Here is a 27,865-nt window from a genome sequence, read left to right as displayed (position 1 = left end):
TGACTTTACATATATGTACAATATATGTGACACTGATAAAGAAAGAGAGGATCCTGTTGGTAACGGGTATTTCAGACCTTTTTGCAGGGTAAGAGCACATATACAGTTCTTATCTCCGTATTATTGAAGTGGTCTTCGGTATTAAAAAGGGTGGTAACAGAACCTGTACCCTGTAACAATGGTCACAGAATCAGGAGTGCGCGCTGTTCCTAGGGGGGGTATTCGGTCTTTGGCGCGAGTGCCTATCCATTCGGGTAATTGTGTTAGCGAGGACAGGGCTGCAGGGGAAGGGTCATGATATAATTAGGGGGAATACGGGCAAGTGGGAGTAGTGAGCAGCAAAACTCCCCCAGTCCAACTTAGTGATATGAGGCTCCGAACAAGTAGCCTGTGTTACAAAAGGGACCACAAATCCCTAAACTAAAACAGTTTACATGCATAAAACCTGCAGCTAATTCACAACACAAACATAAACCAGTGAATGTAAGCCCTAATTTGTGTTCTGCTTTGCCAGAGACAGTCATTTGAGCCACCGGTTTTCCTTAGTGCAGGGGTCTTCAACCTTGGCCCTCCAGCTGCTGTGGAAATACACATCCCAGCATGCAGTGCCACCTTTTTGCTATAACAGCATACTAAAACTATGGCAGTGCATGCTGGGATGTGTAGTTCCACAGCAGCTGGAGGGCCATGGTTGAAGACCCCTGCCTTAGTGCCTTCTATACAGGGATGTCACAGCTCCACTATCTACATTGCACTACAATAAAACACTCAAAGTACTCCATGTAACATTACATATTTATTTATATCATCTTCAATAAATGTATACACCGTTGACAGATGGAATGGTCTACAGAACAAACTATTGCAACAAGTTCACAAACATCAAATTAACCCCACGGGTAAGAGAATTGCAGCCTGGAGATCTGCGGGAAAGAGTGCTGGATTTAGAAATGGAACATAAATTAATGTGGGTGGGTGGAGGAAAGTAAAAGACAGATCACTGAACACAAGACCATACAAGGCAGGAGGAACCAAAGTTCAGTCATACACCCCACAGCCATTTTCGGTAAGTATACGTATAGACTAATACATATGAATGTAGTGGTGGCCCATCCAGCAGTTGAGGAACTACAAGGCCCTGTATGGTCTATGACTGGCAAGGCATGATTAGATTCTTAAGGGTTCTATTCATTAAGCCTTGGAGATAAAGTGAAGAGAGATAAAGTACCAACCAATCAGCTCCTGTCACTTTACAGGCTGTGTTTGAAAAATGACAGTTAGGAGCTGACTGGTACATTGTCTCTCTCCACATTATCTCTCTCCAAAGCTGAGCGAATAGACCCTATAGTTCTAAACCAACTACACAGCCACAAGCAGCCTAGATTAGAATTTAAGAACGATCTTCATCTCTCTACTTCCAGCCTGAAGTAGCATCTAAGCAGAGACATGTAAACCTTCACGAGCAGGGGACACTAAACCATGTGCACATCACTGCACAATAAATACATACATGCCACAAGCGTGCCTGGGAAAGGACTAGTCTGTCACCGCTTCATGTCTAACCCAGGAAATGACCATGGAGTGGCTTTCTAATTTAAAATACTCTACTAATATCTTAACGTATCTTATATACGAGATATTCCAGGTCTGAACAAAATGATGGTACACTCAGTGCTGTGATATCACACTGCCAATATTACACAGCCTGGTGTAGGGCAACCATTAATATGCTCGGAAGTTAATCTTCATAAAACAGTAAACCCAGCTAAAGAAGTGCAATTGTTTAACTTGAAAAATATTTTGTTTTAAAATATATTTTCATGTTAAATGACCCTTTCCATTACACATATTAACCCATTTCTGCTTTGCTCCATCACTGGGGCCCATAGTCTGAGGGGAAAGGGGTGGCTGCAGAATGAAGGCGGGTGGGAACGAAGGATCTTAGTGCTTGGCAGAGGAATCTCGGGGGTAGAACTCAGCCAGGGTGCTTGCCGGGATTCTTTTCAGCATCTCCTTGGGGAAGATACGAAGCAGCTGCCAACCGATGTCCAGCGTCTCATACACGGTCCTGTTATCATATGGACCTAAAAGGGAGGAAAACCAGTGTGATAAGTGTACTGGGAGCATAGGAAAGATAAAACCCGTAAATAACATTGAAGGTGGCGCAAACAATTACATCCCCACGCGATTAAATGAGACAATGCCACCATGTCCAGTTTAATGGGTCATATTCATCATGCCTGGCTAGAACATGTGAAATATCGCTTTATTGAGTCATATTGTCACTCTTGTGAAAGCACCTACTAAATTGTTGCATAACTTCTTTTAAAACTTTGCTATGTGCTGCCTCCATGTGGTAGCAGGTAAGAACCGCATGCTCCTACTAAAAACCAGGCATCAATCCTATGCTCTCTTAGAATGTAAGGGGTTAATACCGGGCCACGTCAGACCCCCTTAGTGCCCTTGTTGCTCCCATCCATATGTACCAAAGCTGCCATTATCCCTTTACGAGCCAGTCGTTGCTAAGGCAACTGACTGCCACCCACACACATACACCTCCCCCACATGACAGTCCTGTGCAAGCTATTTAAAGGAGGGCTGAACAGTAGGAGCAGCAGCGATAATGGGTGACAGCTCAGGACCACCCGGAGCCACCCCGCTACCAAACTCTGCTTAACGCCTTCACTGCCGAAAAAGTACAAGCTCTCAGAATGAAATATCATGTGCCATACATAATGTATACTTGGCAACATAAATGCACACAATCAGGACGCTGCTTGTTTTAGGCGGTATTGTCATGGCATATTCATACATTATGACAAATGCAGCAGGTTTGGAGCAGCCCTATTTAGGGGCATCTAGAAACAGCTCTAGCACTAAACGGAGCACATAGACAAATAGTGTAAGATATCAATAGCAAAATGTATATATCATTTGATGCCCCCTACTCTTGTGCATTAAAAATGTATTGTCCATTGGGCTGACTGCTCTCGGCGATGTGTCCGTGTACAGTCCAGTGACTGTGTAGTCATCTGCACTCGCAGAACCACTCACCACGGTCCCTCTTCAGAGTGGATTCATAAACAAATGTAAATAAATAATTACAATAATTACAGCATAACTGCCTCGTGTGCCCTGCGCTAATCTGCACCGCAGCCTCGACTCCACGTGAGCTGTATTATATTGCTTTAGCTCAGTAGAATGCCCAATCAATGTAGTAAGTGGAAGGAGTGAAGGAGCACCGCAGTAGTTATATTATACTATTGGGGATATAAATTAGAAATTTAATAAAAAAAAAAAAACACAACTCAGAAACATTCCCTGGCGTATGCAGTGCAGAGGGCATTTGGATTAGACTTGTTTTGCTTTATAAAGACATGATAGCAGAGATGAAGTCAGGCTGATCAGCAATATACAGGCAGCAGTCAGTAACGTGACCAGAAGAATCAGGGACATTTCAAAATACAATTGGAAGCAGCAAATCTTTGGCACTTGGAGGGCAGCTGACCCAATAATACAGCTGCAATTAGTGCACACAAACCAGTCATTTCTATAATACAAATATTGTAACACATGAAAGCAACAGGTTTCCTCAATATGGACATTTCATCAAACCAGCACGTCTGTCAAAGTTGATGTCTAAAACCAGATGCACTTCTATAACCCCTGCCCAAATATACACTATAGGGCCAGAGATGAGGAAAGCTATAGGCATTAATGAGAAGTTGGCCCCCTCCTTTGCTGCTATAAGACCCCACTCTTGTGGGAAGGATTTCCACCAGCCTTCAGGAAACTGCTGCTGGGGATTCACATCCGTTCAGCCACAGGAGCATTAGTGAGGTGGCCTACAGTCAGCGTTCATCCCCAAGATGGTGAGGTCAGGGTGCAGGTCAGTAAAGCTCTTTTACATCAAATCACTTTTTGAGGGTTCTTGCTTTGTGCAAAGGGCCCATATAATGTTTTCACAGGAAAACACCTTCCCAAACTGTTGCCACAAAGATGGAAGCACAGAGTTCTCTAGAATGTCATTATATGCTTTAGTATAACTAGGGGCCCAGGCCAAATAACTATAAACCGACCAAGACCATTATTCTGCCTCCACCAAACTTCACAGCCTGGCATATGCCAAATCCAGAACTGCCCATCAGATAGCCAGATAGTGAAGAGTCACTTCCATTGTGCCAGAGACTTTATACCCCTGCAGACAATGCTTGGTAGTGTGCTTGGCGAGCTGAAGCTTGTGGGTGACTGCTCAGGCATGAAGACCAAATCCGTGAATCTAGTGACAACGTTCTTATGCTGGCGCTGCTTCCAGAGGCGGACTGGCTCTTATAGTGAGTGTTACTACCAAGGACATACAATTTAGGCCCGTATTCAATTTGGAGCCAAAAGCCAGAAAAGTTTCACCAATTATGTAAATTTCGCCAGGCGGAAAAGTATCGCCGCATTCAATTTGAAAGACTTACCGCCTAGGCGGAAAGTCAATGCAATGTAATAGGCGAAAAAGTTTTGACTATGAATAGCAGGCGGAAAAAAAGTGCAGAATTGGGGTTTTGGGGTCCAAAGTTGCGGGAACCCCCCTGCAGCCTTAAGAAAGTCCCCCAAAGGTAAACTGCGTCCCAAATTTTTTTAAAACACAAAACACCCCCCCCAAAAAAATCACTTTTATTTTGGGGGCAAAAAAAAAAAGTTAGAGGACAAAGTTAAAAGCTAGCGAACTAGACTCCAGGGGGGTCCCCAAGTATGCCCCAGTTGTTTTTTTCATTGCAGGTGGATTTTTCACGATTTTTTAAAATTAACTTTAGCAACTTTAAAATATGCTGGCCCCCATTTTCAAATACCCAAATTTGCGGGGATAAGTTATTTTCTGCAAAAAAATCTCCAGAATACTATTTACCACTTATGCAAAAACGCTATTTAGCAACTATTGAGCCCGTTTAAAAACACTAAATACCTTCAGCAAGCCAAATTGGGGGGTACCATAGGGAACCCCCATGGCAGAGCATCTTTTAAGGGGTGTCAGGCTGATTTCCCCAAATCTAACAGGACTTTCCGCTTGTTTCAGTTTCGCCGGGTCCCGTTTTCGCTGTACTTTCAAATTGAATACAGGGATATGCGGGCACGCGCGCGATACTTTTCCGCCTGCAAAGTAGGTGGAAATCCGGGGGTCGAAAAAGTATCGCGGGTGCTAAACAAATTGAATACGGCTCTCAGTGTTTATTGTAGCTTATTGATCGGGTACCAATCAAGAAGGGCACATCTCTGCGTGTCCAAAATGTGGGTGTGGCCTGAGGGGTGAGGTCTCACGTCATGCATCTTTTCTATCATTCTATGGGGCATGCCCAGCACTTATGGAGATGCTAGGCTGCTCCAAGCTCTACCTATATTGTGAAAGGATGCCATGCGCATGACCATCTATTCACCCTCTGCTCCATCCCAACCCCCCCTGCAACACTACAGCCAGCTATGGGGATGTCAAGGACAGGGAGGCGTCGGGCTGTGATCAGCGTGGTGCTTTTATAAGTACAGGGCGCATTTTAGCCTTTTAAAATCTGGTAGGGCGCAGTGCCCCACTGAAACAGTCACCCTGTTTTGTGAGCGAGTCTGGTTTAATACAAGGGGTGATTGAAAATGTTGTGGCCTAAGATACAATGAAATGTGCTAAACAGTTATTTTCACATAAAATTTTACTTTTTAGTATTACATAACAAATGTTAAGTTAATAACAGTGTTTGTTTTAGACATTTGGTATGAGCAGGATGACAGATTCTCAAAAAATGGACATAACTGCTCATACCGCAGTCATCTGCTACCTCGTCATAAAGGGTTTAACACCCAAAGAGATCCATGAGGAAATGGTTATGACACTAGGGGAGGCTGCTCCTCCTTACACCATGTTTAAGAAATGGGCATCAGAAAGTAAAGGAGGAAGGGAGAGCCTCGAAGATGATCCCCGTCCCAAGAGGCCAGTCACCGTTACCACACAAGAAACCATTGACAAAATCCATGACATGATATTGAAAAATCAAAGAATAACAGAGTTACTCTGCCAAACATCTGTATCTCCCAGGAATGTGCCGTTATACACAACGAACTCTGAATGACAGAGGTCTCAGCTCGATGGATCCCAAAACTTCTTAGTGTTGATCACAAGAAGTTGATCAGTAATGACAAGAGGTTGATTACCATTGATCCTGAGAGGTTTCTTCAGCAATTTGTAACCATGGATGAGACTTGGGTGCATCACTTCCAAACTGGGACTAAAGAACAATCAAAACAGTGGAAGAATCAGGGATCCCAAAGAAGGTGAACTCAGTACTGTCGACTGGAAAGGTGATGGCCTCCATCTTTTGGGATCCAGGAGGAGTAGTGCTGGTGGACTACCTTGAAAAGGGTAAAACCATCACCGGGACATACTACGCTGATCTTTTGAAGCAGCTACGACAAAAAATGAAGAATCGATGTGGGAAGTTGACAAGAGGGGTGCTCTTCCCCCAAGACAATGCTCCAGCTCACAAGTCACTGGTGGCCATGACAGCCATTAAGAATTGTGAATTCCAACTGCTTGAACACCTGCCTTATTCACCTGATTTGGCACCCTCTGACTGCTACCTCTTCCCCAAGCTGAAGAGCGAGCTTGGTGGTCACCCTTGTGCCACAAACGATGACATCATTGAAGTCGATCAATTTTTGGGGATACAAGAAGCTGACTTCTACAAGACAGGGATATGTATGATCCACGACCGCTAGTCTAAGTGTGTACATCTACAAGGGGATTATAGTGAAAAATAAGGCAGTTAAGTGGCCTACAAATAAATCCTTGTATCTTGTTTTTCTTCACTGGATGCTCAGATTTCCTTCCACAGCCCAAAAACATACCGGTAGGTTAATTTACTGCTGACTAAATGGACCCCGGTGTGTGTGATACAGGTTTTAGATTGAGAGCTCAGGCACAATGTAAATGACTAAAACATTCTCTGTAAAAACAGTGCGCAATACGGTTCCATTACATAAACAAATAGCTTGTGCATGCCCTCATGCAACCTTCACCAATCATCATGCATTACTGTTCCTGTATTCTTTGTGCTTTTCAAACATCTATTCATACCACGCAGGTGTTTGTCTGGTCTCTTACATTTGTCACAAATTTGCCGTCTATAGAACAGTAGAGATCACGATGAGAGCTCATCACAGCTTTGTCATTTCCAGCAGCCAGAAGTTATTAATACATAGCTAAGCACAGAAGGAAACCATAAACCTGAAGTACGGTAATAAGCTGCAAGTGGACATGAAGACACCAATAAATTAAAGTAAACTGGACGTGGATACACTCCGAGCTAGAGGCCACATTTCTTATGAAGAGAGAAGCCGGAAAGTCCGCTCGGGAATAGTGGGGCTCGATAATAAAGCAAGAGTGACAGAAGTACTGAGGAGAAGATGAAACAGTTACTTAATATAACAAACTGCCTCCATTGATGAACAAGTACCCAAGTCAGCAGGAGAACCACTATTCCCAGTATCACCTCCGCAGAGGCAGAAAGTCGCAGGAGGCGGAAGATAGGGATAATTTCTTTTTAAGAATCCAATTAATCCTACAAGTATGATCTTGGATTGTGGGAGGAAACCCACGCAAACCAGGTGAGAACACACAAAATCCACACAGTTAGGGCTGTATTCTGCCAGCATAGAGGCAACAAGACCAGTGCAGGGGGGGAGCTGAGCCATGTCTGCTATGCACCACTGTAGTAACAGATCACTTTTAATGGTGATCTCTAGTAAGCTAGCACATCTGCAAGTATTAGATCACTGCAAAATAGAATACAAAAAAATAAAAATAAACTGCGCCTACCGCTGCACCTTTTTGTAATCACCAAAAGCCACGTCACCCATTCTCTAGGACACAGACATCTTGTATGATTGCTACACATAGAAAAAGAATGGTCTATGCTGTGGAGCACAACAATTTAAAATTTGTGTGACCACGACCGGAAGTTTGGTCACTTCCGATCAGCAAGGATAATATACATACATTGAGCGACAAGAGTTCCTACCTGGCTGCACCACGTGGCCTGCAGAAGTTTCGGCGGTATGACACTTCTGGTTAGCAGTGCCGCATGTCATAGACCATACACGGTCTACAACACTTCAGGCATTACTATTTCATTTTTAATTTTAGTTTATCCACAATCACTTATACATTAATAGCCCAAATGTTTATGTTCTCTAAATCTGGAAGTAAAAACGTCACTTCCAGTTCTGGAAACTCTGAAATCAGAAATAAGCATTTGATAGATCAGCTATTTAAGAATTAATTTCCATAGAGGCCACATCCCTTCCCTGAGGAAGAAAGTCTCGAAACGCGTTGGCTGTCAAAGCTCCTCGGGCTTCCTGATTGAGTAATGTCCAGAATCTCTCAATTTATATCATACGCTCGTTTGGCTCACTTTTCTAGGAAGAGTCCGTAGTTTGGACTATTTTATGACATTGCGATTCACCTATATTGGATTATTTTACACTCTTATGCTCTAAAAATGTTTTTATCTCTATTATTGTCCTACTATTATATGTATTGTTCACATACAAAAGGGGACAATTAGGTCATTTTGAGCTAATGATTTATCATCCTCTAACATTATTGCATTATGATATTGTGTTTTATGTAATTTCATATTCCAGGTCTGGCTGAAGGTGAATTACGCACTACATAAGGTAAGTTAAGTTTCATTCTTTTTTTTATAGTTAAAATAAGAGATATGGTAAGAACTTACCCGTGTTATCTCTTTTTCTACGAAGTCCATAGGGAGACCTTGGGGTATAGGTGATGCAGAGTCACCCGGGCACCTTACGCAGTAAATTTTTCTCCCAGGATGCAATGGGTCTCCCTCTATACCCCGACCCCGGGCCGGAGGCTCCTCGGTTACGTAGCAAGCCAAAGGCCGGAGGAGGATGAAAAAGTCTGGAACACTCAATCACATTCGCACAGAGAAGGAGACGGAAAACCGGTGACTAGAGTGAAGTCCATCTGAAGCACAGGTGCGTCACGAAGGATGCCCTGTGGACCCTGGGGGCTTCGTAGAAAAAAAAAAGAGATAACAAGAGTAAGTTCTTACCATATCTCTACTTTTCTACTTCAGGGTCCATAGAAGGACTACAGGGAGACCTTGGGGCTTCCCAAAGCAGTACCTTCAAGGGTGGGGACGCTCCTGTGCAGAAAGGATAATCCATCGCCCGAAGGAAGCATCCTGAGTGGCAAAGGTACCAAAAGCATAAAAAGGTACCTCAAAAAGGTCTTGATAGAAGACCATGTGGCCGCCTTACAAAGCTGCAGAGCCGAGGCACCACGGCGAGCTGCCCATGAAGGACCCACACACCTGGTAGAATGAGCAGAGGGCGGCACAGGAAGACCCTCCTGAGTGTAAGCCTCAGAGATAGTTATGCGAAGCAACCTTGCCAAAGTTTGCCAATTGGCTGGCTATCCCTTCTTGTGAAAACCCAAGAGGACAAACAGGGAGTCTGACTTCCGAAGGGAACTGGTACGGTCCACATAAATCCTGAGGGCAAGCACCACATCAAAAGAGGCCTCACCTGCCGAGAGGTCAGGGGAATTAAAGGCTGGCACAATAATTTCCTCATAAATGTGGAAATTGAGACCATCTTTTGAAGGAAACCAGGGCGAGTCCGAAGCACTGCCCTGTCCTGGTGAAAAACCAGAAAAGGGAAGCGGGAAGAGAGCCCCCAAATCAGACCCTCTTCTGGCTGAGGCAATAGCTAGAAGGGAACCTGTCTTAGCAGTGAGCCATTTGCGATCCACTGAATCCAGGGGTTCAAATGGAGGGCCCTAAGGACAACAGCCAAATCCCAAGGCGCCACAGGGAGGCTGAATGCAAAGAACCCCTTAAAGGAAAGTGCGGATATCAGTAAGAGGAGCAATCCTTCGCTGGAACCACACAGAAAGGGCAGAGACCTGCACTTTCAGGGAAGCAAGGTGGAGACCAAGTTCCAAACCCACCTGAAGGAAAGCCAAAATTCGGGATACCCTAAACACCTGGGGGTCGTAACCTCTGGGACGACACCACTCAAAGTAGGTGTGCCAGAGCCTGTGGTAAATCCTGGCAGAGGCAAGTTTCCGTGCTCTGAGCATGGTGTTAACCACAGAACCGGAAAAACCCTTGGACCTTAGGAGAGATGTCTCAAGAGCCACACCCTCAAAGACGACCCAGGTCCGGGTAAAGGCAAGGTCCTTGAGGCAATAGCAACAGAGGGTCGATGGAGAAACTCAGAAGATCTGAGTACCAGTGACGTCTGGGCCACGCTGGAGCCACCAGCAGGGGCAGTGCCTCCTTATTTGCACTTCCGAATAACTCGAGGAAGGAGGAATATTGGAGGAAACGGGTACACAAATTAGAAGGTCCATTTGACTGACAGAGCATCTTCCAAGAGAGCCTTGGCATCTCTTGTCCTGGACCCGTAAACTGGCAGTTGTGATTGTGTTGAAAGGCCATGAGGTCCACGTCCGGAAGGCCCCACTTGTCCAAAAAGGAGCTGAAACACTTCTTGGTGAAGAGACCACTCCCTGGGATGCACGTCGTGACGACTGAGGAAGTCCGCTTCCCAATTGAGCACTCCTGGAATGAACACTGCCGATATGGCTGGTAGATGGCCTTCCGCCCATGTCAGGATACGGGACACCTCTGACATAGCTGCCGGACCTAGAGTTTCTCATTGATGGTTTATGGAAGCCACCGTCATGGCGTTGTCTGACCGAACTTGTACGGGCTTTCCGTGAAGTAGAAGTCTTGCTTGTTGTAGGGCCCTGAAGACTGCCCGAAGTTCCAATATTTTGATCGGTAGAGCAGACTCTTCTGGGGTCCACCTCTCCTGAAAGGAGTGTGGACCTGTCACTGCGCCCCTACCCCGGAAACTGGCGTCCATTGTTAGAAGGATCCAGTCTGGCATGCAAAAGGGGTCCTCTTTGGTTAGGTGGCCCGTCTGCAGCCACCAGAAATAGACGCCCTCCAGAGAGTATCATCTTTTGTGTCCTTATCTGATGTGGTAATCCGTCCCATCAGGAGAGGATTCATTTCTGCAGAGGCCTGGAATGAAACTGGGCATATTCCACCATGTCATATGTCGACATCATGGACCGCAAGAACTGCATGGCTGAGTGTATGGACACTACGTGACTGTGGAGATATCTGCGTACTAGCGTCTGTAGTGGAGATTTTTTTCTGTGGTCAGAAAAATCCTCTGCTGTTGGGAATCCAACAGAGCTCCCAGAAGGAGCATCCTCTGGGATGGGACCAGGGAGAACAACTTCCAATTGATCAACCATCCATGCATCTGTATTACAGATATCGTCAGTTACAGGTGGTGGTGAAGTACCTCTGGAGAAGGTGTGGTTTACCTACTGGAATGTCCATGCGGACTCCAGTTTGTGGGCCGCACAATCAGGAAGTTTAAAACAAGAATTGGGGAACACATCTATAATATACAGAAAGGTGTAACAACAACACACAGCGTGTCCAGCCATTTTTTGACACATCACCAAAAAACCCCAAAAGGAATGAAGTTTATGGCAATCAAGAACATAATGAAAGATTGGCGAGGTGGTCAGTATTTGGAAAAAATCTCAAGGTCTGAAACAGAATGGATCTATAAAATTGGAACACTACACCCAAAAGGACTGAATATAGATTTCGATTTAGGAGCATTTTTGAGACTATGATGAAAAGATCTTATATAATTTATATGTATTTATTCTATATATTTTATTGACTATTATTTATTATTTTTTACTTATATTCCACTTATCCGTATTATTGTCTTACCATTTTGCCTCACACAAACATTTGATACAATCCAGCATGAGGTGTAACAAGAAAGTTTCTACTGACAATGTAACAATGTGTTTGCTAGCAATCTGTGAAAAAAACCTCAAATATTTTATGATTCCAAAGATTTTTACTATACAATTTTTTCAATATCATCGTTTAACAATTTTAATATTTGCACTTAATAAAAGGTATTTTATTGCGTATATACACCCAAGGATTTGCACACTAGGCAATGATTTAGCCCCCTTTTTTCCCAGACCCAGCTAAAACAAATGCAGGATAAATGGCATATTTGATTGACAGAACGAATGAGCCAATCGACATGCAAACACAGGGTTAAAAGGAGAAGAAGTGCCTTCCTGAGACACCTTGACAAAGTCCAAAAGGATGAAACCCGCTGGTGTTCACAACCCGACTGACGTCACCAGCCAGTGAGCGCGGAGATTGGATTCCCCAGGAAAGCGGTGGTCAGCTAACAGATGGTCACAGGGACATTACAGAAGGACGCTGCCCCGACGAACCGTTTACTTATACAAGCTGTGAACGGAGCAGGCGCACAGCTGATTCAACAGCAGCAGCCCGGACCAAGCGAGCCCCGCACGGAGGGACATAGGGTAAGGTAGGGTCGGTTCTCACACCCTGTCTTCACCGCCGCGCCAGTCACGGGTTTTCACTGATTTCCAGGACATTTAACCTTTCACAGAAAGCACTTTAAACATCTATTGTTGCATATTGTATGCATTGAGTGTTTGTTTGTTTCGCCTCCGCTGGTACATCTCAAACATATTTCATTATTTATTTATATAGTGCTTCTTTTACATAATTTAACTCTTAATTGGCCAAGTGTCTGACCACTTATAAGAAAGTTGCTTATTACTACATCCAGGAGCGCGTGATCACCATTTAACCTCTGGAGACCCTGCCTACAGCAAGAGGTCGTCCAGGTATGGTAACAGGTGAACCCCCTGCAGCCGCAGATGGGCTGCCATTACCGTCATAATTTTTGTAAACACTCAAGGTGCAGTAGATAGGCCTAAAACTGGAAATGCTGTTGAGACACAGCAAACCTGAGAAACTGTTGGTGAGCTGAAGCAATTGGAATATGCAGGTATGCATCCTGAATATCCAGACACCATAAAATCCCCAGATTCCATAGCTAGTACAATGGAACAAAGTCACCCTCCTGAAGTAAGGTACCCTGAGGAACTTGTTCAGGGACTTGAGATTGAGGATAAGTCGGTGGGATCCATTCGGTTTCTGAACCAGAAAAAGGCTGGAGTAATAACCAGGAGCATGGATTGTACTGCCCTGTGAATAGCCAAAGCCTTGTCCTTGTTGAACAGGAGGCCTGTGCAGAAGAACTGATAGGGAGGCCGTCTGCAAAAGGAGAGGGCGTACCGTCAACAGACCACTTCTCTCACCCAGGTGTCTGTGGTAGTTTGATACCAGCACTGGGCAGACTGAAGAAGTCGGCCTTACTGAGTACTAGCTTTACTTGGGGCCCGATAGGTCCGAAAGGACAGAGTCTGAGTCCCCCCGAAAGGGCCGGAGCAGAAGGCAGACAAGCAGACTTAGCTGCTGCTAAGGTGTTCACAATCTTGTTTCGAATCGGGGCCAAATAAGACTTTACCGTCCTAAGGCAAACAATCCAACCTCTTCTTGGAGTCCGCATCTGCCCTCCAAGAACAGAGCCACAAAGAGCGGCGAGCTGCAATGGCCGCCGAAGAAACTCTGGCATTTAATAAGCCAACATCCAATGCTGCCTGATTCAGCTGTTCTCTGGTAGCATTTGGGACTAAAGATGTTTCCAGGCTATTAGCCCAACATTCCAGAGCCCGAGCCACCCAGCAGATGGCCATAGCTGGTCTGCCCGCAGCCCCCCGAAAGGGAATAAACAGATTTAAAGCAGACCTCTACCTTCCTGTAGAATCCTTCAGGGACGACATGGAAGGCATAGGTAGCGTCAAGCTTTTTACCAAGCGCGTGACATGGGAATCCACCACTGGTGGAGTCTCCCACTTAGTAAAATAATTCTCAGCAAAAGGATAAGCAGAGGCTAAACACTTCTGCAGCTGATAACGCTTCCCTGGCGTTTCCCAAGCTACCTCCAAGTGATTCACCAGTTGATCAGACAACGGGAATATAGTCAGTCACTTTTTCTCCCATGAAATATGCATGCCTAGACTTAGTCGCAGGAGGCTCATCCTCAATGATCAGGGTTGCCTTCACAGCCTGTATCAAACCTGGAATGTATATTTTTGCCTTGGACTCTGCCTCCTGAGGAGGGAGCAGTCCATCATCAGATGATACATCACTGTCATCACACACAGTAGATTTTGATGCCAGCAGGACCCTTTTAGCTGGTCTACTGACGGGTGCAACATTATGCCGTACCTCAGTCACAATTTGCAACACAGCGGGAAATGTATTAACCCACTGAGGAGGCAAAACCTGCATGGGTGCAGACTGTTGCAGCAGGTTCTGCTGCTGTTGAAAACCAAACTGGGGAAACCCAGGAGGGCCTGCCAAATGCCCCGCAATGGCCGATAGTCCCTTTGCAAAGCATTCACATGGCGGCTCCTGCTGAGTGCCAGAAGCCGCAGAGGGACCTGGAGTGGTATAACACCGCAAACATAACTCCTCAGAGGTTATGTCCCCTTCCCCTAACACTGCTGTATACTTTTTACAGAGCAGTTTAGTAGGAGCCAAACTAGGCATAGCACTCTCCCTGCCAGCCATAGTGATGAGGATACCGCTCTATAGATGTGACTGTATAATAGCCACACCAGCACACCACCAGTGCTATGGGTCAGAATGGCAGAATAAGTACAGGGATAGCAAATAAAATGGCTGACAGTTATTAGAAAGAGAAACTCAGAAAGACAGCGCTACCATACAGTCGCAGACAAATGCAGAACAATACCTGCACTTAAATGACACTTACTAGTCAACTACAGAGACTTAGCGTCTAGTAGGACAAAGTGCTACATACCTCTCCTCCTGTTGGTGATCAGTGTATGTAGGGGGACCCGTACTCCGCACCGCGCCGAGATCTGCGACTTGCAGCTAGGAGAATGGCCGAAGAACTCATGGGGGGTGGAGCCGAAAGAAGGAAGCTGTCACAGGCCAGCCAGACCACAGTGGAAAGGCGCGCTGTGCAGCGGGGGAGGAGCCAGCTGTAAAACAGGGAAGACTGCCTCCCCTGGCCAGTGATTAACCCCTAGGACGCTGCAGCATTGCCGCCAACTCCAGCCCGTTGTCCCAGGTGGCTTTGTGCAAGCGCAGGACTCAGTGCCCGGTTCCACACACTGTCAACCCCAGGGAGTCCCCAGCCCTGGAGGGAAAAGACTGCGATTCGGCATGCACCACCGCGGTGTATGTTCCTTACCTGCTGCCCCGTAGCATCTGGCCGCAGTTTAGGGTTCCTCCGAGGTCCTTGCTAGTCAAGACCCCAGAGGCCCGCCGAGATCCCCGGATCAGTACCGGCGTCTCGGCGCCAGCGGGGTGCTGACATGACAGTGAGAACTTCCACTGGACTGTCCGCACTAGAAGAATCTTCAAAACTTCAGGCGCTGTTTAGCAACAGCCCCACTGCGTGTTCAGTGACCCGACTCCGGTCGGGCACCCAACGAAACTGAGGAGCCTCCAGACTTTATCCTTCTCCAACCTTTGGCTTGCTACGTAACCGAGGAGCCTCCGGGGGCGGGGTATAGAGAGAGACCCATTGCATCCTGGGAGAAAAATTTACTGCGTAAGATGCCCGAATGACTCTGCATCACCTATAACCCAAGGTCTCCCTGTGGACCTTCTATGGACCCTGAAGTAGAAATTTGGTTATATTTTACATTGTTTTTCATCACCCATCATCCCACCACCTTTCTGCCCAGTTTGTGCAAAATTACTTGGTATGATGAACTACAATCACACTAACTATTTTTGCCCTTACAGGCTAAGCCAACTTTCTTTTTTACCATTTAGAAAGACACATCAGGATGGGAGTGAAGCGGTGCACAGCAGGAACACAAACGCATTTCACTGCTGTCCGCATTATCAAGGCAACCAGACTGGCTTCTAAATGGGATGTGTGTCTGCTAGTGACGAATCGGGAGGTTCCCTGTTCCACCGATCGAGGAATAGTTATGGCATGATCCTGAGGGCCAATCAGATTATGCCATAATCGAGGAATAGTTATATGGCATAATCCTGAGGGCCAATCAGATTATGCCATAATCGAGGAAGAGTTGTATGGTATAATCCTGAGGGCTAATCAGAGTATCTACTCGTGCACATAACCCCTCTCCTTGGTTATCGTAGTGATCTGGTCGTAAGTCACTTCTTATGCCAATCATTCATTTTAAGCAGCACTTTCCCATGTCGCCCTATCATACAGTAGCGGTATGACTTGATTGCAAAGCGATCAGAGTATCCCTACACAACACATCCTCCCTACTTTATAGGATTATCCTAATGATCCGGTTATTATACTAACTCGCGTATCGTACTCAGCACTCAATTGATGAGCGCTGGCTGATTGTAATAGTAAGATTATACTTCATAATCATTACATCAATCTATCTATTTCTCCAAAAGAGATGAGCTAGTAAGATAGGTAATATACTGATGTCTTCAAGTTACAATATAATAACATAGTAATAGGATCATTACATAAACATATTGCTCTTTCTGGAAATGTCAAGTAAAATAGACAATATACTGCCTTCTCCATGTTGTAATATAGTAGCATAATTACAAGATAATAATATGTAGGTGTCTATTTATCTGGAAACAGTAAGGTAATATGGTCCACAGTGCGCTGTTCTAGTCCTCCAGTCTACCCAGATGTGAATGGTCAGTCGCAAGCATACAAAACAAGGTACTGTCACCTTACAAGATTTCTCTGCACATTTACCCCAAGCACTGAGCTTACATAATGGCTATGCTGTGCTGAAATTAAATATAATCTTCTAGACACCAATAAAACATTGCCATCTGGTGGCCAGATGACAAACAGCAGCATAATCATACATTTGTAACCTCAGGAATTCCTGACAGACAGGAGTCTAATAAGCCATTTTTTTGTGTTATAATTATAAAACAAGAGATATGGTAAGAACTTACCTTTGTTATCTCTGTTTCTACGAAGTCCATAGGGTCCACAGGGTTGACCTTGGGGTATAGCTTGGATCTGGATCCACGGGTACCATACAGTTAAAGCTTTAGCTCCCAGGATGCACTTGGGTCTTCCTCTATACCCCGCCCCAGAGCCACAGGCACCTCAGTTGGTAAGTAGCCTAGGCCGAAGGAGGAGACTAAACAGAGAGAAGGAAGACTGGAACACACAAGAAACCATACTCACAGAAATGGGAGACGGAAACACCGGTGACCAGTACCACAGCCCATTTGAAGCCAGGTGCGTCAGGGCGGGCGCCCTGTGGACCCTATGGACTTCGTAGAAACAGAGATAACAAAGGTAAGTTCTTACCATATCTCTTGTTTTCTACTTCAGGGTCCACAGGGTTGACCTTGGGGATGTCCCAAAGCAGTTCAACTAAGGGCGGGGACGCTCCTGAGCAGAAAGGAGAATCCTGCGCCCGAAGGATGCATCCTGAGAGGCAAAGGTGTCAAACGCATAAAACCTCAAAAATGTCTGAATTGAAGACCAAGTGGCTGCCTTGCACAGCTGAACATCGGAGGCACCACGTCTAGCAGCCCAAGAAGGGCCTACAGACCGAGTGGAATGAGCCTTAACCGAGGCTGGAACAGGCAAACGTTCCTGCATATAAGCCTCCCTAATAACAGAACAAAGCCAACGGGCTAAAGTTTGTTTGTTGGCAGGCCAACCCCTCTTATGGAAACCAAAGAGGATGAACAACGAATCGGACTTCCTAACAGAGGCCGTCCGTTCAACATAAATTCTGAGAGCCCGGACCACGTCCAGCGAAGCCTTGCCAGCCGTAAGACCCGGAACCTGAAAAGCTGGCACCACAAGTTCCTGATCTATGTGGAACTTAGCAACCACTTTAGGCAAAAACTCATGAAGGGGGGATACAGGAAAGTGCCCCCAACTCGGATACCCTCCTGGCCGAAGCAAGAGCCAGGAGAAACACAGTCCTAAGTGTTAACCACTTGAGGTCAACCGACTCAAGAGGCTCAAAAGGAGGTCCCTGCAGGACCCGAAGAACCACCGCCAAGTCCCACGGAGCCACTGGAGGCACAAAGGGAGGCTGGATCCTCAGAACACCTTGGAACAAAGTGTGAACGTCAGGCAGTGTGGTAATCCTTCGTTGGAACCACACTGACAGGGCCGATACATAAACTCTTAGGGAAGCAAGCCGTAAGCCCAGGTCAAGACCTGACTGCAGAAATGCCAAAATCCTAGAAAACTCTGAACACCCGAGGGTCATAGCTTCTAGACTCGCGCCACTGAAAGTGTGCCACACTCTGTGGTAAATCCGTGCAGAGGTAGGTTTACGTGCCCTAAGCATGGTACTGTTGACAGCGCTTGAAAAGCCCCGGGACCTTAAGACGGCTGTCTCAAGAGCCACGCCGTCAAAGACAGTCGACCCAGATCCGGGTAAAGGCAGGGACCCTGAGACAGCAGATCTCGACGTTGAGGCAGAAGGTACGGAGCGTCTACAGACAGGCCCCTGAGATCGGAGTACCAAGGACGTCTGGGCCAAGCTGGAGCCACCAGCAGAAACGTGCCTCCGTCCTGTTAGATCTTTCTGAGTACCCGAGGGAGCAGGGAGACTGGAGGAAACAGATACGCTAGGTGAAACGACCATTTCACTGACAACGCATCCACTAGGCTTGCGCCTGCGTCCCTTGTCCTTGAGCCATATATGGGCAACTTGTAATTGTGACGAGAGGCCATCAGGTCCAATTCCGGCAGTCCCCACCTGTCCACGAGAAGTTGAAACACCTCTGGGTGAAGCGACCATTCCCCGGGATGCACGTCGTGACGGCTGAGGATGTCTGCCTCCCAATTGAGGACTCCCGGGACGAAGACTGCCGATATTGCTGGAAGGTGGCACTCCGCCCAAGTCAGGATTTGGGACACTTCCAACATCGCAGCTCGACTGCGAGTTCCTCCCTGGTGATTTATGTATGCCACCGTGGTGGCGTTGTCTGATTGCACCTGAACTGCTCTTCCGAGAAGAACGGTGCCTGACGCCAGAAGAGCACGGTACACTGCCCGTAGCTCTAGAATGTTTATGGGAAGGACGGCCTCCTCCGCCGACCAACGGCCCTGAAGAGACAACGAGCCGGTCACTGCCCCTCAACCCCGGAGATTGGCATCTATCGTGAGCAGAACCCAGTCCGGAATCCAAAAGGGGCGACCCTGGCTGAGATGAGCTGACTGCAGCCACCACGCCAAGGACCGGCGCACTTCCGGGGACAATACCAGTATCTGGGATCGTATCCGGCGGGACAACCCGCTCCATTCCACAAGAATCTGCCCCTGCAGGGGTCTGGAATGGAACTGGGCGAACTCCATGTCGAATGTCGACACCATGGACCCCAGGACTCATTGCCGAATGTATTGACACCCTGCCACTGCTTAGGCAACCGTGTATCCTCAGTTGTAGAGAGGATACCTTTTCCAGAGTCAAGAAAATCCTTTGTTGACTGGAGTCCAGAAGTGCTCCCAGATGGACCATCCGTTGAGATGGGATCAGAGACGACTTCTTCCAATTTATCAACCACCCATGTGCTTGAAGACAAGCAATTGTCAGGTGGAGATGATGAAGAAGCACCTCCGGGGAGCTCGCCAGCAGCAGCAGATCGTCCAGGTACGGCAGCAACCGTATACCCTGACCCCGAAGGTGAGCAGCCATGACTGCCATCACCTTGGTGAAAACCCCCGGAGCCGTGGAAAGAACGAAAGGCAACGCCCGATATTGGTAGTGTTGGTTTAGGCTAGCAAACCTCAGGTACCGCTGATGTGCCGGTGCCACGGGCACATGGAGATAGGCGTCCTGGATATCGAGGGAGACCATGAAGTCCCCCGGTTCCATCGCCAGGATGATGGACCGCAATGTTTCCATCCTGAACTTGGGAACTCTGGAGGTACTTGTTCAGAGGCCTCAAACTCAGAATAGGGCGATGAGACCCATTGGGTCTCTGCACCAGAAACAGAGATGCGAAGCTTTGGACTCGTCCAGCGAAGGACTCGTGCAAAAAAATTGGTGGGGCGGCCTGCACCGAAACGACAGGGCGTACCCTTGAGAGACTACTTCTCGAACCCAAGCATCCGTGGTGGTACTGAACCAACACTGGGCGAATCTGAGAAGTCGGCCTCCCACTCTGGGGTCCCCCAGGGAGAGGCCCGTCCCGTCAGGCAGCAGGTTTATCCTCCTGTTTGGAAGAGGGGCGCCAAGCATTCCATATGCTTCTTGGGTTTGGATGAGGCTTTGGTCGCTGAATGTCTCGGGAAGGACTGGCCCTTGGCCTTACCCTGAACCCGAAAGGACCGAACTGCAGTGCTCCTCACCCTAGCCGGCGCAGAAGCCGAAGGGAGGAAAGCAGACTTGGACTTAGCCAAGGTATCCACTATTTTGACCAAATCTGGACCAAATAGCAAATCTCCATTAAAGGGGAGAGCCTCCAGACCCTTTTTAGAGTCCGCATCAGCCCTCCAGGACCGCAGCCACAAGGATCTCCGAGCAGACACAGCCGCAGCCGAAACTCTAGAGGTTAACATGCTTGCGTCCAATGACGCTTCCCCAATATAGGAATCGGCATCCCTCATTTGTGCCACTAATGCTCTCTAAACATCCGGAACACCGTCCGTAAGAGAATCCTCCAAGGCTTTGGCCCAGTTCTCAATGGCTTTAGCCACGCAGGAACTGGCCATGGACGGGCGCGCCACCGCTCCGGAGAGCGACTTCAAACAAATCTCCACTTTCCTGTCCGTTGGATCCTTTAAAGAGGAAATAGACGGCAATGGTAGCGTAGCGGTTTTAACCAAGCAAGCGACATGAATCCACCGCTGGTGGAGTCTCCCATTTCCTGCAATGATCCTCAGGAAAGGGATAATGAGAAACCAACCCTTTCTGCGGTTGGAATCTCTTTGCTGGGTAATTGCCAGGCCGCCGCCATATGATCCGCCAACTGATCGGACAGAGGGAACACATTAGAAGTAACCTTTGCTTTCTTGAAGTCAGGAAACTTCGACTTAGGGACCGGTGCCTCCTCTTCTATATTAAGAATAGCCCGCACCGCCCTAACTAATGCTGGAACATTAATGGAGGACCTAGGCTCAACCTCCGGTCCCACCGCATCCAAATCAGAATCCTCATGGACCTCTCCATCATCTGAAGAGGGATCCGATTCTGATACCTGCGCAGTGAGTAAACTCACAACAGGCCGCTTAGTCGCCTTCTGTGGCACATCACCCTGCAAAAATGACTGAAAAGTCGAGGATGAAGGCGCCAAACTCTGTACCGAGTTGGAGAGAACATCCGCCCAAGACGGAGGAGCCGACTGAGGGAAGCCCTGAAAAGGCCCTACAGACTGTTGTGATACAGGGGGAGGCTGGACATACACAGGCAGCCCCGAATACTGTCACAGTCTGGGCCCCGGAGGGAGACCGCAATACCTGCGGAATATCCGGGGAATGGGAGATAGAGTGCTGGGACAATGCCCCAGAAGGGGTCACTGTAGGGATCGACATCTACAATAGATGTCAGCACTTGTGAAAACATCGCCCAATGGGGGTCCTGCTGCATAGGGGGTATAGAGGGGCCTGGTGCCAGCTGGCACTGCCCGCAAAGACCATCCTGAGATAAATCCTCCCATTAACACCAGCAGAACAGCGTCTGCAGGAAAGCAACACAGGAGCCCCGGAGTGCTCAGTCTCCTCATCAGACATGATACAGTAATTATACAATAAATACTTATCAGCAGAGGACATACGGTGTTAACACCCTCGCACTCACCAGCATGCAGCACAAACAGGCCCAAAAATATGGTACTGTGTAGCACACAACAGTATGTGACTGACCTCACAAATACATGATTTATAAAAGTGAGGTTAATAGAAAAACGCCCCTCCCCCACACACCTTCGGGCTATAGGAGAAGCAAAGGGATAGATATAAGCTGACAGCAAGTAGAAAATGAGTACAGACAGCAGCACTAGCAAAGTCACATACACTGCAGGAAGATTGTACTTACTGCACCAATCGCTGCCCTCAACCACCCAGATTCAGTGTCTGGGGGAAGTTATAGCGCTGTGTACACTGTCCTTTAGGTAGGGGAGCGGTACACAGGGGGACCTGACCATGCACCTGCCTGGGAGCCTGCGTTAGCCGGAGAGCTCTGCGGAGGAGTGGCCAGCAGAGGAGCAGCTCAGCGACGCCAGTACACGTGAGAAAAGGCACGCTGAGCTGAGGGGAGGAGCCGCTAAACCAGGGAAGGCTGCCTACCCTGGCTAGTATTTAACCCCAGGGATGCCGGTTCCCCTCCGGAACTTATACCCTGGTGGTCCAGCGAAGCGCGGGGTATGCCTGCATGAGGGGGAGCCCGCCGCCGCTACTAGCGCCGCCGGTCTGTCCCCAGAGACCGGCGGCAACTGACTGCATTTACCCCCGCGAGCGGCGCTAAGAGCGCTGCTCGCGGCTTACCTGTTCCCCGTAGTGTCCGGCAGCAGTCAGAGGGAGGTCCCGGAGCCATGCTAGGAATAACTCCGGGGTCCCGCTGCGATCCCCAGAGCAGTACTGGCGTCGCAGCGCCAGCGGGGTGTTGAAGCGGCAGCATGGACGTCCAGAAGGACAGTCCTATGCTGCTGCATTAAGTGTAAAACAAGAGAAAAAAAAAAAAAAAAAAAAACTTTTCTTCTGTAAAAATAAAGCTATGGGGCTGCTCCTGCAGCCCCACTGCACAGTGCAACCGACTTCGGCCGGCACCAAACTGAAACTGAGGTGCCTGTGGCTCTGGGGCGGGGTATAGAGGAGGACCCAAGTGCATCCTGGGAGCTAAAGCTTTAACTGTATGGTGCCCGTGGATCCAGATCCAAGCTATACCCCAAGGTCAACCCTGTGGACCCGCTATGGACCCTGAAGTAGAAAAGTGAATTTTTAATAATACTTTTACGGATTAGAGTGCCTCATTCTCATGCATCTTTCTCTCTTTGGTGTAACCTCAGGAACGATGGGAGTTTTTTTTTTTTCTTTTTTAAAGGTATAAGTTAATATGCTTCTAAAGACAGTTTCCTTTATGACCAACAACTAGCAGGCTGGACTTTATGATCTACACTAGCCGTCAGCCTCCCTGCCTGAACCATCACTGCTCACAGAGACTCCCACCACTTAAGACTAAACTCACCTTGGGCAATGAAATTCTTCTCAAACTTCTGCAGGAATTCCAGGTACAGAAGATCATCAGAGGTCAGGGCTTCTTCTCCTACCACAGCTTTCATGGCTTGCACATCCTTCCCGATGGCATAACAGGCGTACTGGGGAACGAGACAATGACTTATTACACATCTGGCACACAGAATATTACATGAGAGAATGGTGACTCCATGTTATCATGGAGTCACCATGTGCCCATTGTAGGAAGATTCATGAGCAACCAACAAAAGTACACTTGTGTCTTACGCTCAGCTCCCAGTGATATGACCAACATGTCATCTCCCTATGGAGGCATCAATATAGATCTGGCAGGTAATGTAGCTTACTGTAACCAAAGCACATTTATGTGGTAGAATCAAGTTACACAAAAAAAAACAAGTCCACTGACTAGTAATGGATATACATGTATATATTTTCTAACAAGATCAGGAAACTTTTGGCAAGAATTCTCCAGTAACTGTTCCCATGAAGAGGGGACCTTTTCCTGTACTTGCTGAGTAATACAGATACATTGTCTGGAGAGTAGCACTACCGAACGGTAACAGAGGACTCACCAGCTGGTTGGACACGTCTGAATGATCCTTCCTAGTCATGCCTTCACCAATGGCGGATTTCATCAGACGGGAGAGTGAGGGCAGCACATTAATGGGGGGATAGATCTGAGGACGACAGGTACATTAATGACCACCAGTGTCAGGTTGCAAAGCCAGTAGGACATGGTCCATTATCATCACTCACCTGTCTGTTGTGTAGCTGTCGGTCTACATAGATCTGTCCTTCTGTGATGTACCCTGTTAAATCAGGGATGGGATGGGTGATGTCTGTAAGACACAAGCATTTAATAACATTATAACTCCAAAGACACTCTCCCCTATATCATCATTGTTTGCTTCCACAGGAGGGGGCTATTCACTGATCATAAATACTGACCATCATTGGGCATGGTGAGGATAGGGATCTGTGTGATTGAGCCATTCCTTCCCTCCACACGCCCGGCTCGCTCATAAATTGTGGCTAAATCAGTGTACATGTAACCTGGGAAACCTCTCCGGCCAGGTACCTCTTCTCTGGCCGCTGATACCTGGAAGCAGAAAAGGCATTACACACATAGGTCCCCTGTACACTATGGCACCAAATCCCAAATGCCCTAGTGCCATTTTGGGGTCTGTCTTAGGAGTTATGATATACCATTGAATAGTACCGTTTTACTTGGAGGATACATATGTCCTTTGACAATTGTGGTGCGTTAATCAGTTATTTAGTAGGAACTTATAAGATATATATCTATTATATGGATGAGCGTGGCATTGTTATCTCTTATATAAATACTGTTCTAAGGGTTTTGTCAGACACCCTTTTTATGCAGGCAGCTGCCCATGATTCTACATCGGTGACAATGAGCGCTGAATTTTCATTGTGTTGAGTAACATTTTATGGTCCATCTCCGAGAAAATATTTGGCAAAAAATTAATTTATATTCCTATACTCCTAACTCTAACGTTACATTCACCCCATTGCTGTTTTTATCAGCCCTTGAGGCAGATTTAATTACCCGCGTGTTGTGTTACACAGTCTAGCACAGAGCTAGTAATTAGAGACCAGCCACAAGGCACCCTCCAGTTAACTGCTGCATGGGGGTCTCTGATAGCTGTAGCCACTTTGCCCTACGGATGAAACAGCGTGGACACAGCACAGTAGTAATTAAATCTGCCCCCTTAAGTACCCATCACATACACAAAGTGGCCTCCTGGCACAGCGATGTCACTGTTCCATAAACTGTGTATGGGATATTTAGGAAATAGATGCACTACATGATTAGCGTAACGCAATCTATTGATTCTTTAACTCCACCTCTGCATCACTACTCTTTATATAAAGAGCCTATAACAGTTTTCTTTTGATGCCAATGCTGCTATAATGGACGTTACCTCTCTCAGCGCTTCAGCGTAAGAACTCATGTCAGTCAGGATGACCAATACGTGCTTCTCACACTGATAGGCCAGGAACTCCGCGGCTGTGAGAGCAAGGCGCGGTGTGATGATGCGTTCAATGCTGTGGGTGACAAAAGACCATCAGCCAGCAGTACAGGAGAAGTAGAAACTAGACCACATCGGCACAACACTAGCTGCACAGGGTGCAGTGCACTAAAACAGTCTCAAAACACATATCAAGACTTATTTAACAGAATTCAGGCTCTGCACTTACGTGGGGTCATTTGCCAAGTTCAGGAAGAGACACACATTGTCCATTGACCCGTTCTCTTCAAAATCGGACTTGAAAAACCGAGCTGTCTCCATGTTTACCTTGGAGGAGGAAGAGAGACATATATAGAAATGAGAAGACTACAGTCAGGAATACAGACGCTGTTTGCCATCTATATTCAGTTACTTACCCCCATGGCAGCAAACACAATGGCAAAGTTATCCTCACTGTAATCCATAACGTCCTTTGATTTCTTTACCAGGCCTGCCTGGCGACAGATCTGTGCTGCAATCTGATAGGACAGACGGCCAGTCAACATGAGAACATATATAACCCCTTCATGCTTAAAGTATTCATTCAAAACAGCAGGTATTGGGCATCTAATGTGTTACCTCATCCTGATCCAATGTGTTAATTGCCAGATAGTCTGATGGGCGTATGGAGAAACTTATTGTCCGTGATTCTCTTTTTTTTGCAAATACAGATGTGTCCTCATACACCTAGCCTCAATATGTCACACGGCACGACTTGCCTGTCGCGAGTGAGACTCAAGGTCTCGTGTAACTCTGCTAGCATGGGACGTCTTCATTTGCCAAAGATGCATCTAATTTGCAATGTGATGTGACTAGGATGCCTTGTAGACTAATCAATTTGATATGTGACACTTGTATATCTGTGTGCGACAGACTGAAAACGGAACTTGGCATGGAAAAAAATATGAGATATGGTAAGAACTTACCCTTGGTATCTCTATTTCTACGAAGTCCATAGGGTTCCACAGGATACCTTGGGGGGGGGTATAGGTGTGACGTCAGTCGCAGGGCACCAAAGAGTTAAGCTTTCAGCCTCCCAGGATGCACTAGGTCCCCCTCCTATACCCCGCCCCCGAGCCAAGGCACCTCAGTTAGTTACCAAGCCATAGGCCGGAGGAGGAGAAGGAAGAGAGAAAACAAAGATCTGGACACATACAAGAATCACATTCTCACCAGAGGGAGACGGAAAACCGGTAACCAGAGCAAAGCCCATCTGCAGCACAGGTGCGACAGGGCGGGAGTCCTGTGGAACCCTATGGACTTCGTAGAAATAGAGATAACAAGGGTAAGTTCTTACCATATCTCATATTTTCTACTTCAGGGTCCATAGGGTATCCACAGGATACCTTGGGGATGTCCCAAAGCAGTATCCTTTAAGGGTGGGGACGCTCCTGTGCAGAAAGGAGAATCCGCCGCCCGAAGGAAGCATCCTGAGAGGCAAAGGTGTCAAACCTGTAATACCTCACGAAGGTATGGACAGAGGACCACGTAGCAGCCTTGCAGATCTGGACTGCAGAGGCACCACGTCGAGCTGCCCACGAAGGACCCACAGACCTAGTGGAATGAGCCTTCAGAGAAGGAGGAACCGGTAGGCCTTCATGAAGATAAGCTTCAGAAATAGCCATACGGATCCAGGCTGCCAAAGTTTGCTTTGAAGCAGGCCAACCCTTTTTACGGAAGCCATAGAGGACAAACAAAGCGTCCGACTTCCTAAACGAAGAAGTGCGGTCAACATAAGTCCTTAAGGCCCGCACAACATCCAAAGAGGCCTCACCCACGGAAAGACCCGGTGAGTTAAAGGCCGGAACAACGATTTCCTCGTTAACATGAAACTGGGAAACAACTTTGGGAAGAAACTCGGGCCGAGTGCGGAGTACTGCCCTGTTCCCATGAAAAACCAAGAAAGGGGGTCTACAAGAAAGAGCCCCTAACTCAGAAACACGTCTGGCCGAAGCAATAGCCAGAAGGAAAACAGTCTTAGCTGTTAGCCATTTAAGATCCACTGATCCCAGTGGTTCAAACGGCGGTCCTTGGAGAGCCCTCAGGACCACAGCCAAATCCCAAGGCGCCACAGGTGGAACAAAGGGCGGCTGAATGCGGACAACACCTTGCATAAAGGTGCGCACATCCGGGATTGTAGCAATCCTACGGTGAAACCAGACAGACAGGGCCGAAACCTGTACCTTCAAAGAAGCAAGGCGAAGCCCATGATCTAGTCCCGCTTTGCAGGAAGGCGAGAATCCGAGACAGACGAAACTCCCGCAGTGCATAACCTCTCGGTCGACACCACTGGAAGAATGTATGCCACACGCGATGGTATATCCTCGCGGAAGACGGTTTCCGAGCTCGCAACATGGTACGCACCACAGAGCTGGAAAACCCCCGGGACCTCAGCATGGCCGTCTCAACAGCCACGCCGTCATAGACAGCCGAGTCAGGTCCGGGTGACGACAAGGACCCTGAGACAGGAGGTCCGGTCGTAGCGGCAACCGCAGAGGACTGTCCACGGACAGACCCTGAAGGTCTGAGAACCAGTGCCGTCTGGGCCACGCGGGAGCTATCAACAGGAGCGTCCCTCCTTCCTGTTTGAATTTCCGGATTACCCGTGGAAGAAGGGAGACCGGAGGGAACAGGTATGCGAACCGGAACGTCCACCGGAC

At 47.5% G+C, this 27,865-nt stretch overlaps 1 protein-coding gene across 1 annotated transcript in view; it reads right to left on the bottom strand.

The window, feature by feature from the left end:
• Positions 1-777: 777 nt before the first annotated feature.
• ATP6V1B2 (ATPase H+ transporting V1 subunit B2) overlaps positions 778-27,865 on the bottom strand; it is a 46,271-nt gene continuing 19,183 nt past the window's right edge. Inside the window, exons 7-14 of the mRNA XM_088443393.1 lie at positions 25,583-25,684; positions 25,396-25,493; positions 25,119-25,242; positions 24,121-24,271; positions 23,929-24,011; positions 23,745-23,849; positions 23,162-23,291; positions 778-2,084 (exon numbers count right to left, since the gene is read on the bottom strand). Of these exons, the coding sequence (XP_088299519.1) occupies positions 1,942-2,084; positions 23,162-23,291; positions 23,745-23,849; positions 23,929-24,011; positions 24,121-24,271; positions 25,119-25,242; positions 25,396-25,493; positions 25,583-25,684 (936 nt within the window). The 3' untranslated portion in view covers positions 778-1,941. The remainder of the gene's footprint in view (positions 2,085-23,161; positions 23,292-23,744; positions 23,850-23,928; positions 24,012-24,120; positions 24,272-25,118; positions 25,243-25,395; positions 25,494-25,582; positions 25,685-27,865) is intronic.

Source organism: Taudactylus pleione, unplaced genomic scaffold, assembly GCF_031769625.1.
Source record: "Taudactylus pleione unplaced genomic scaffold, aTauple2 ptg000329l, whole genome shotgun sequence".
Taxonomy (NCBI): Eukaryota; Metazoa; Chordata; class Amphibia; order Anura; family Myobatrachidae; genus Taudactylus; species Taudactylus pleione.
This window is presented reverse-complemented; position numbering and strand designations above follow the sequence as displayed.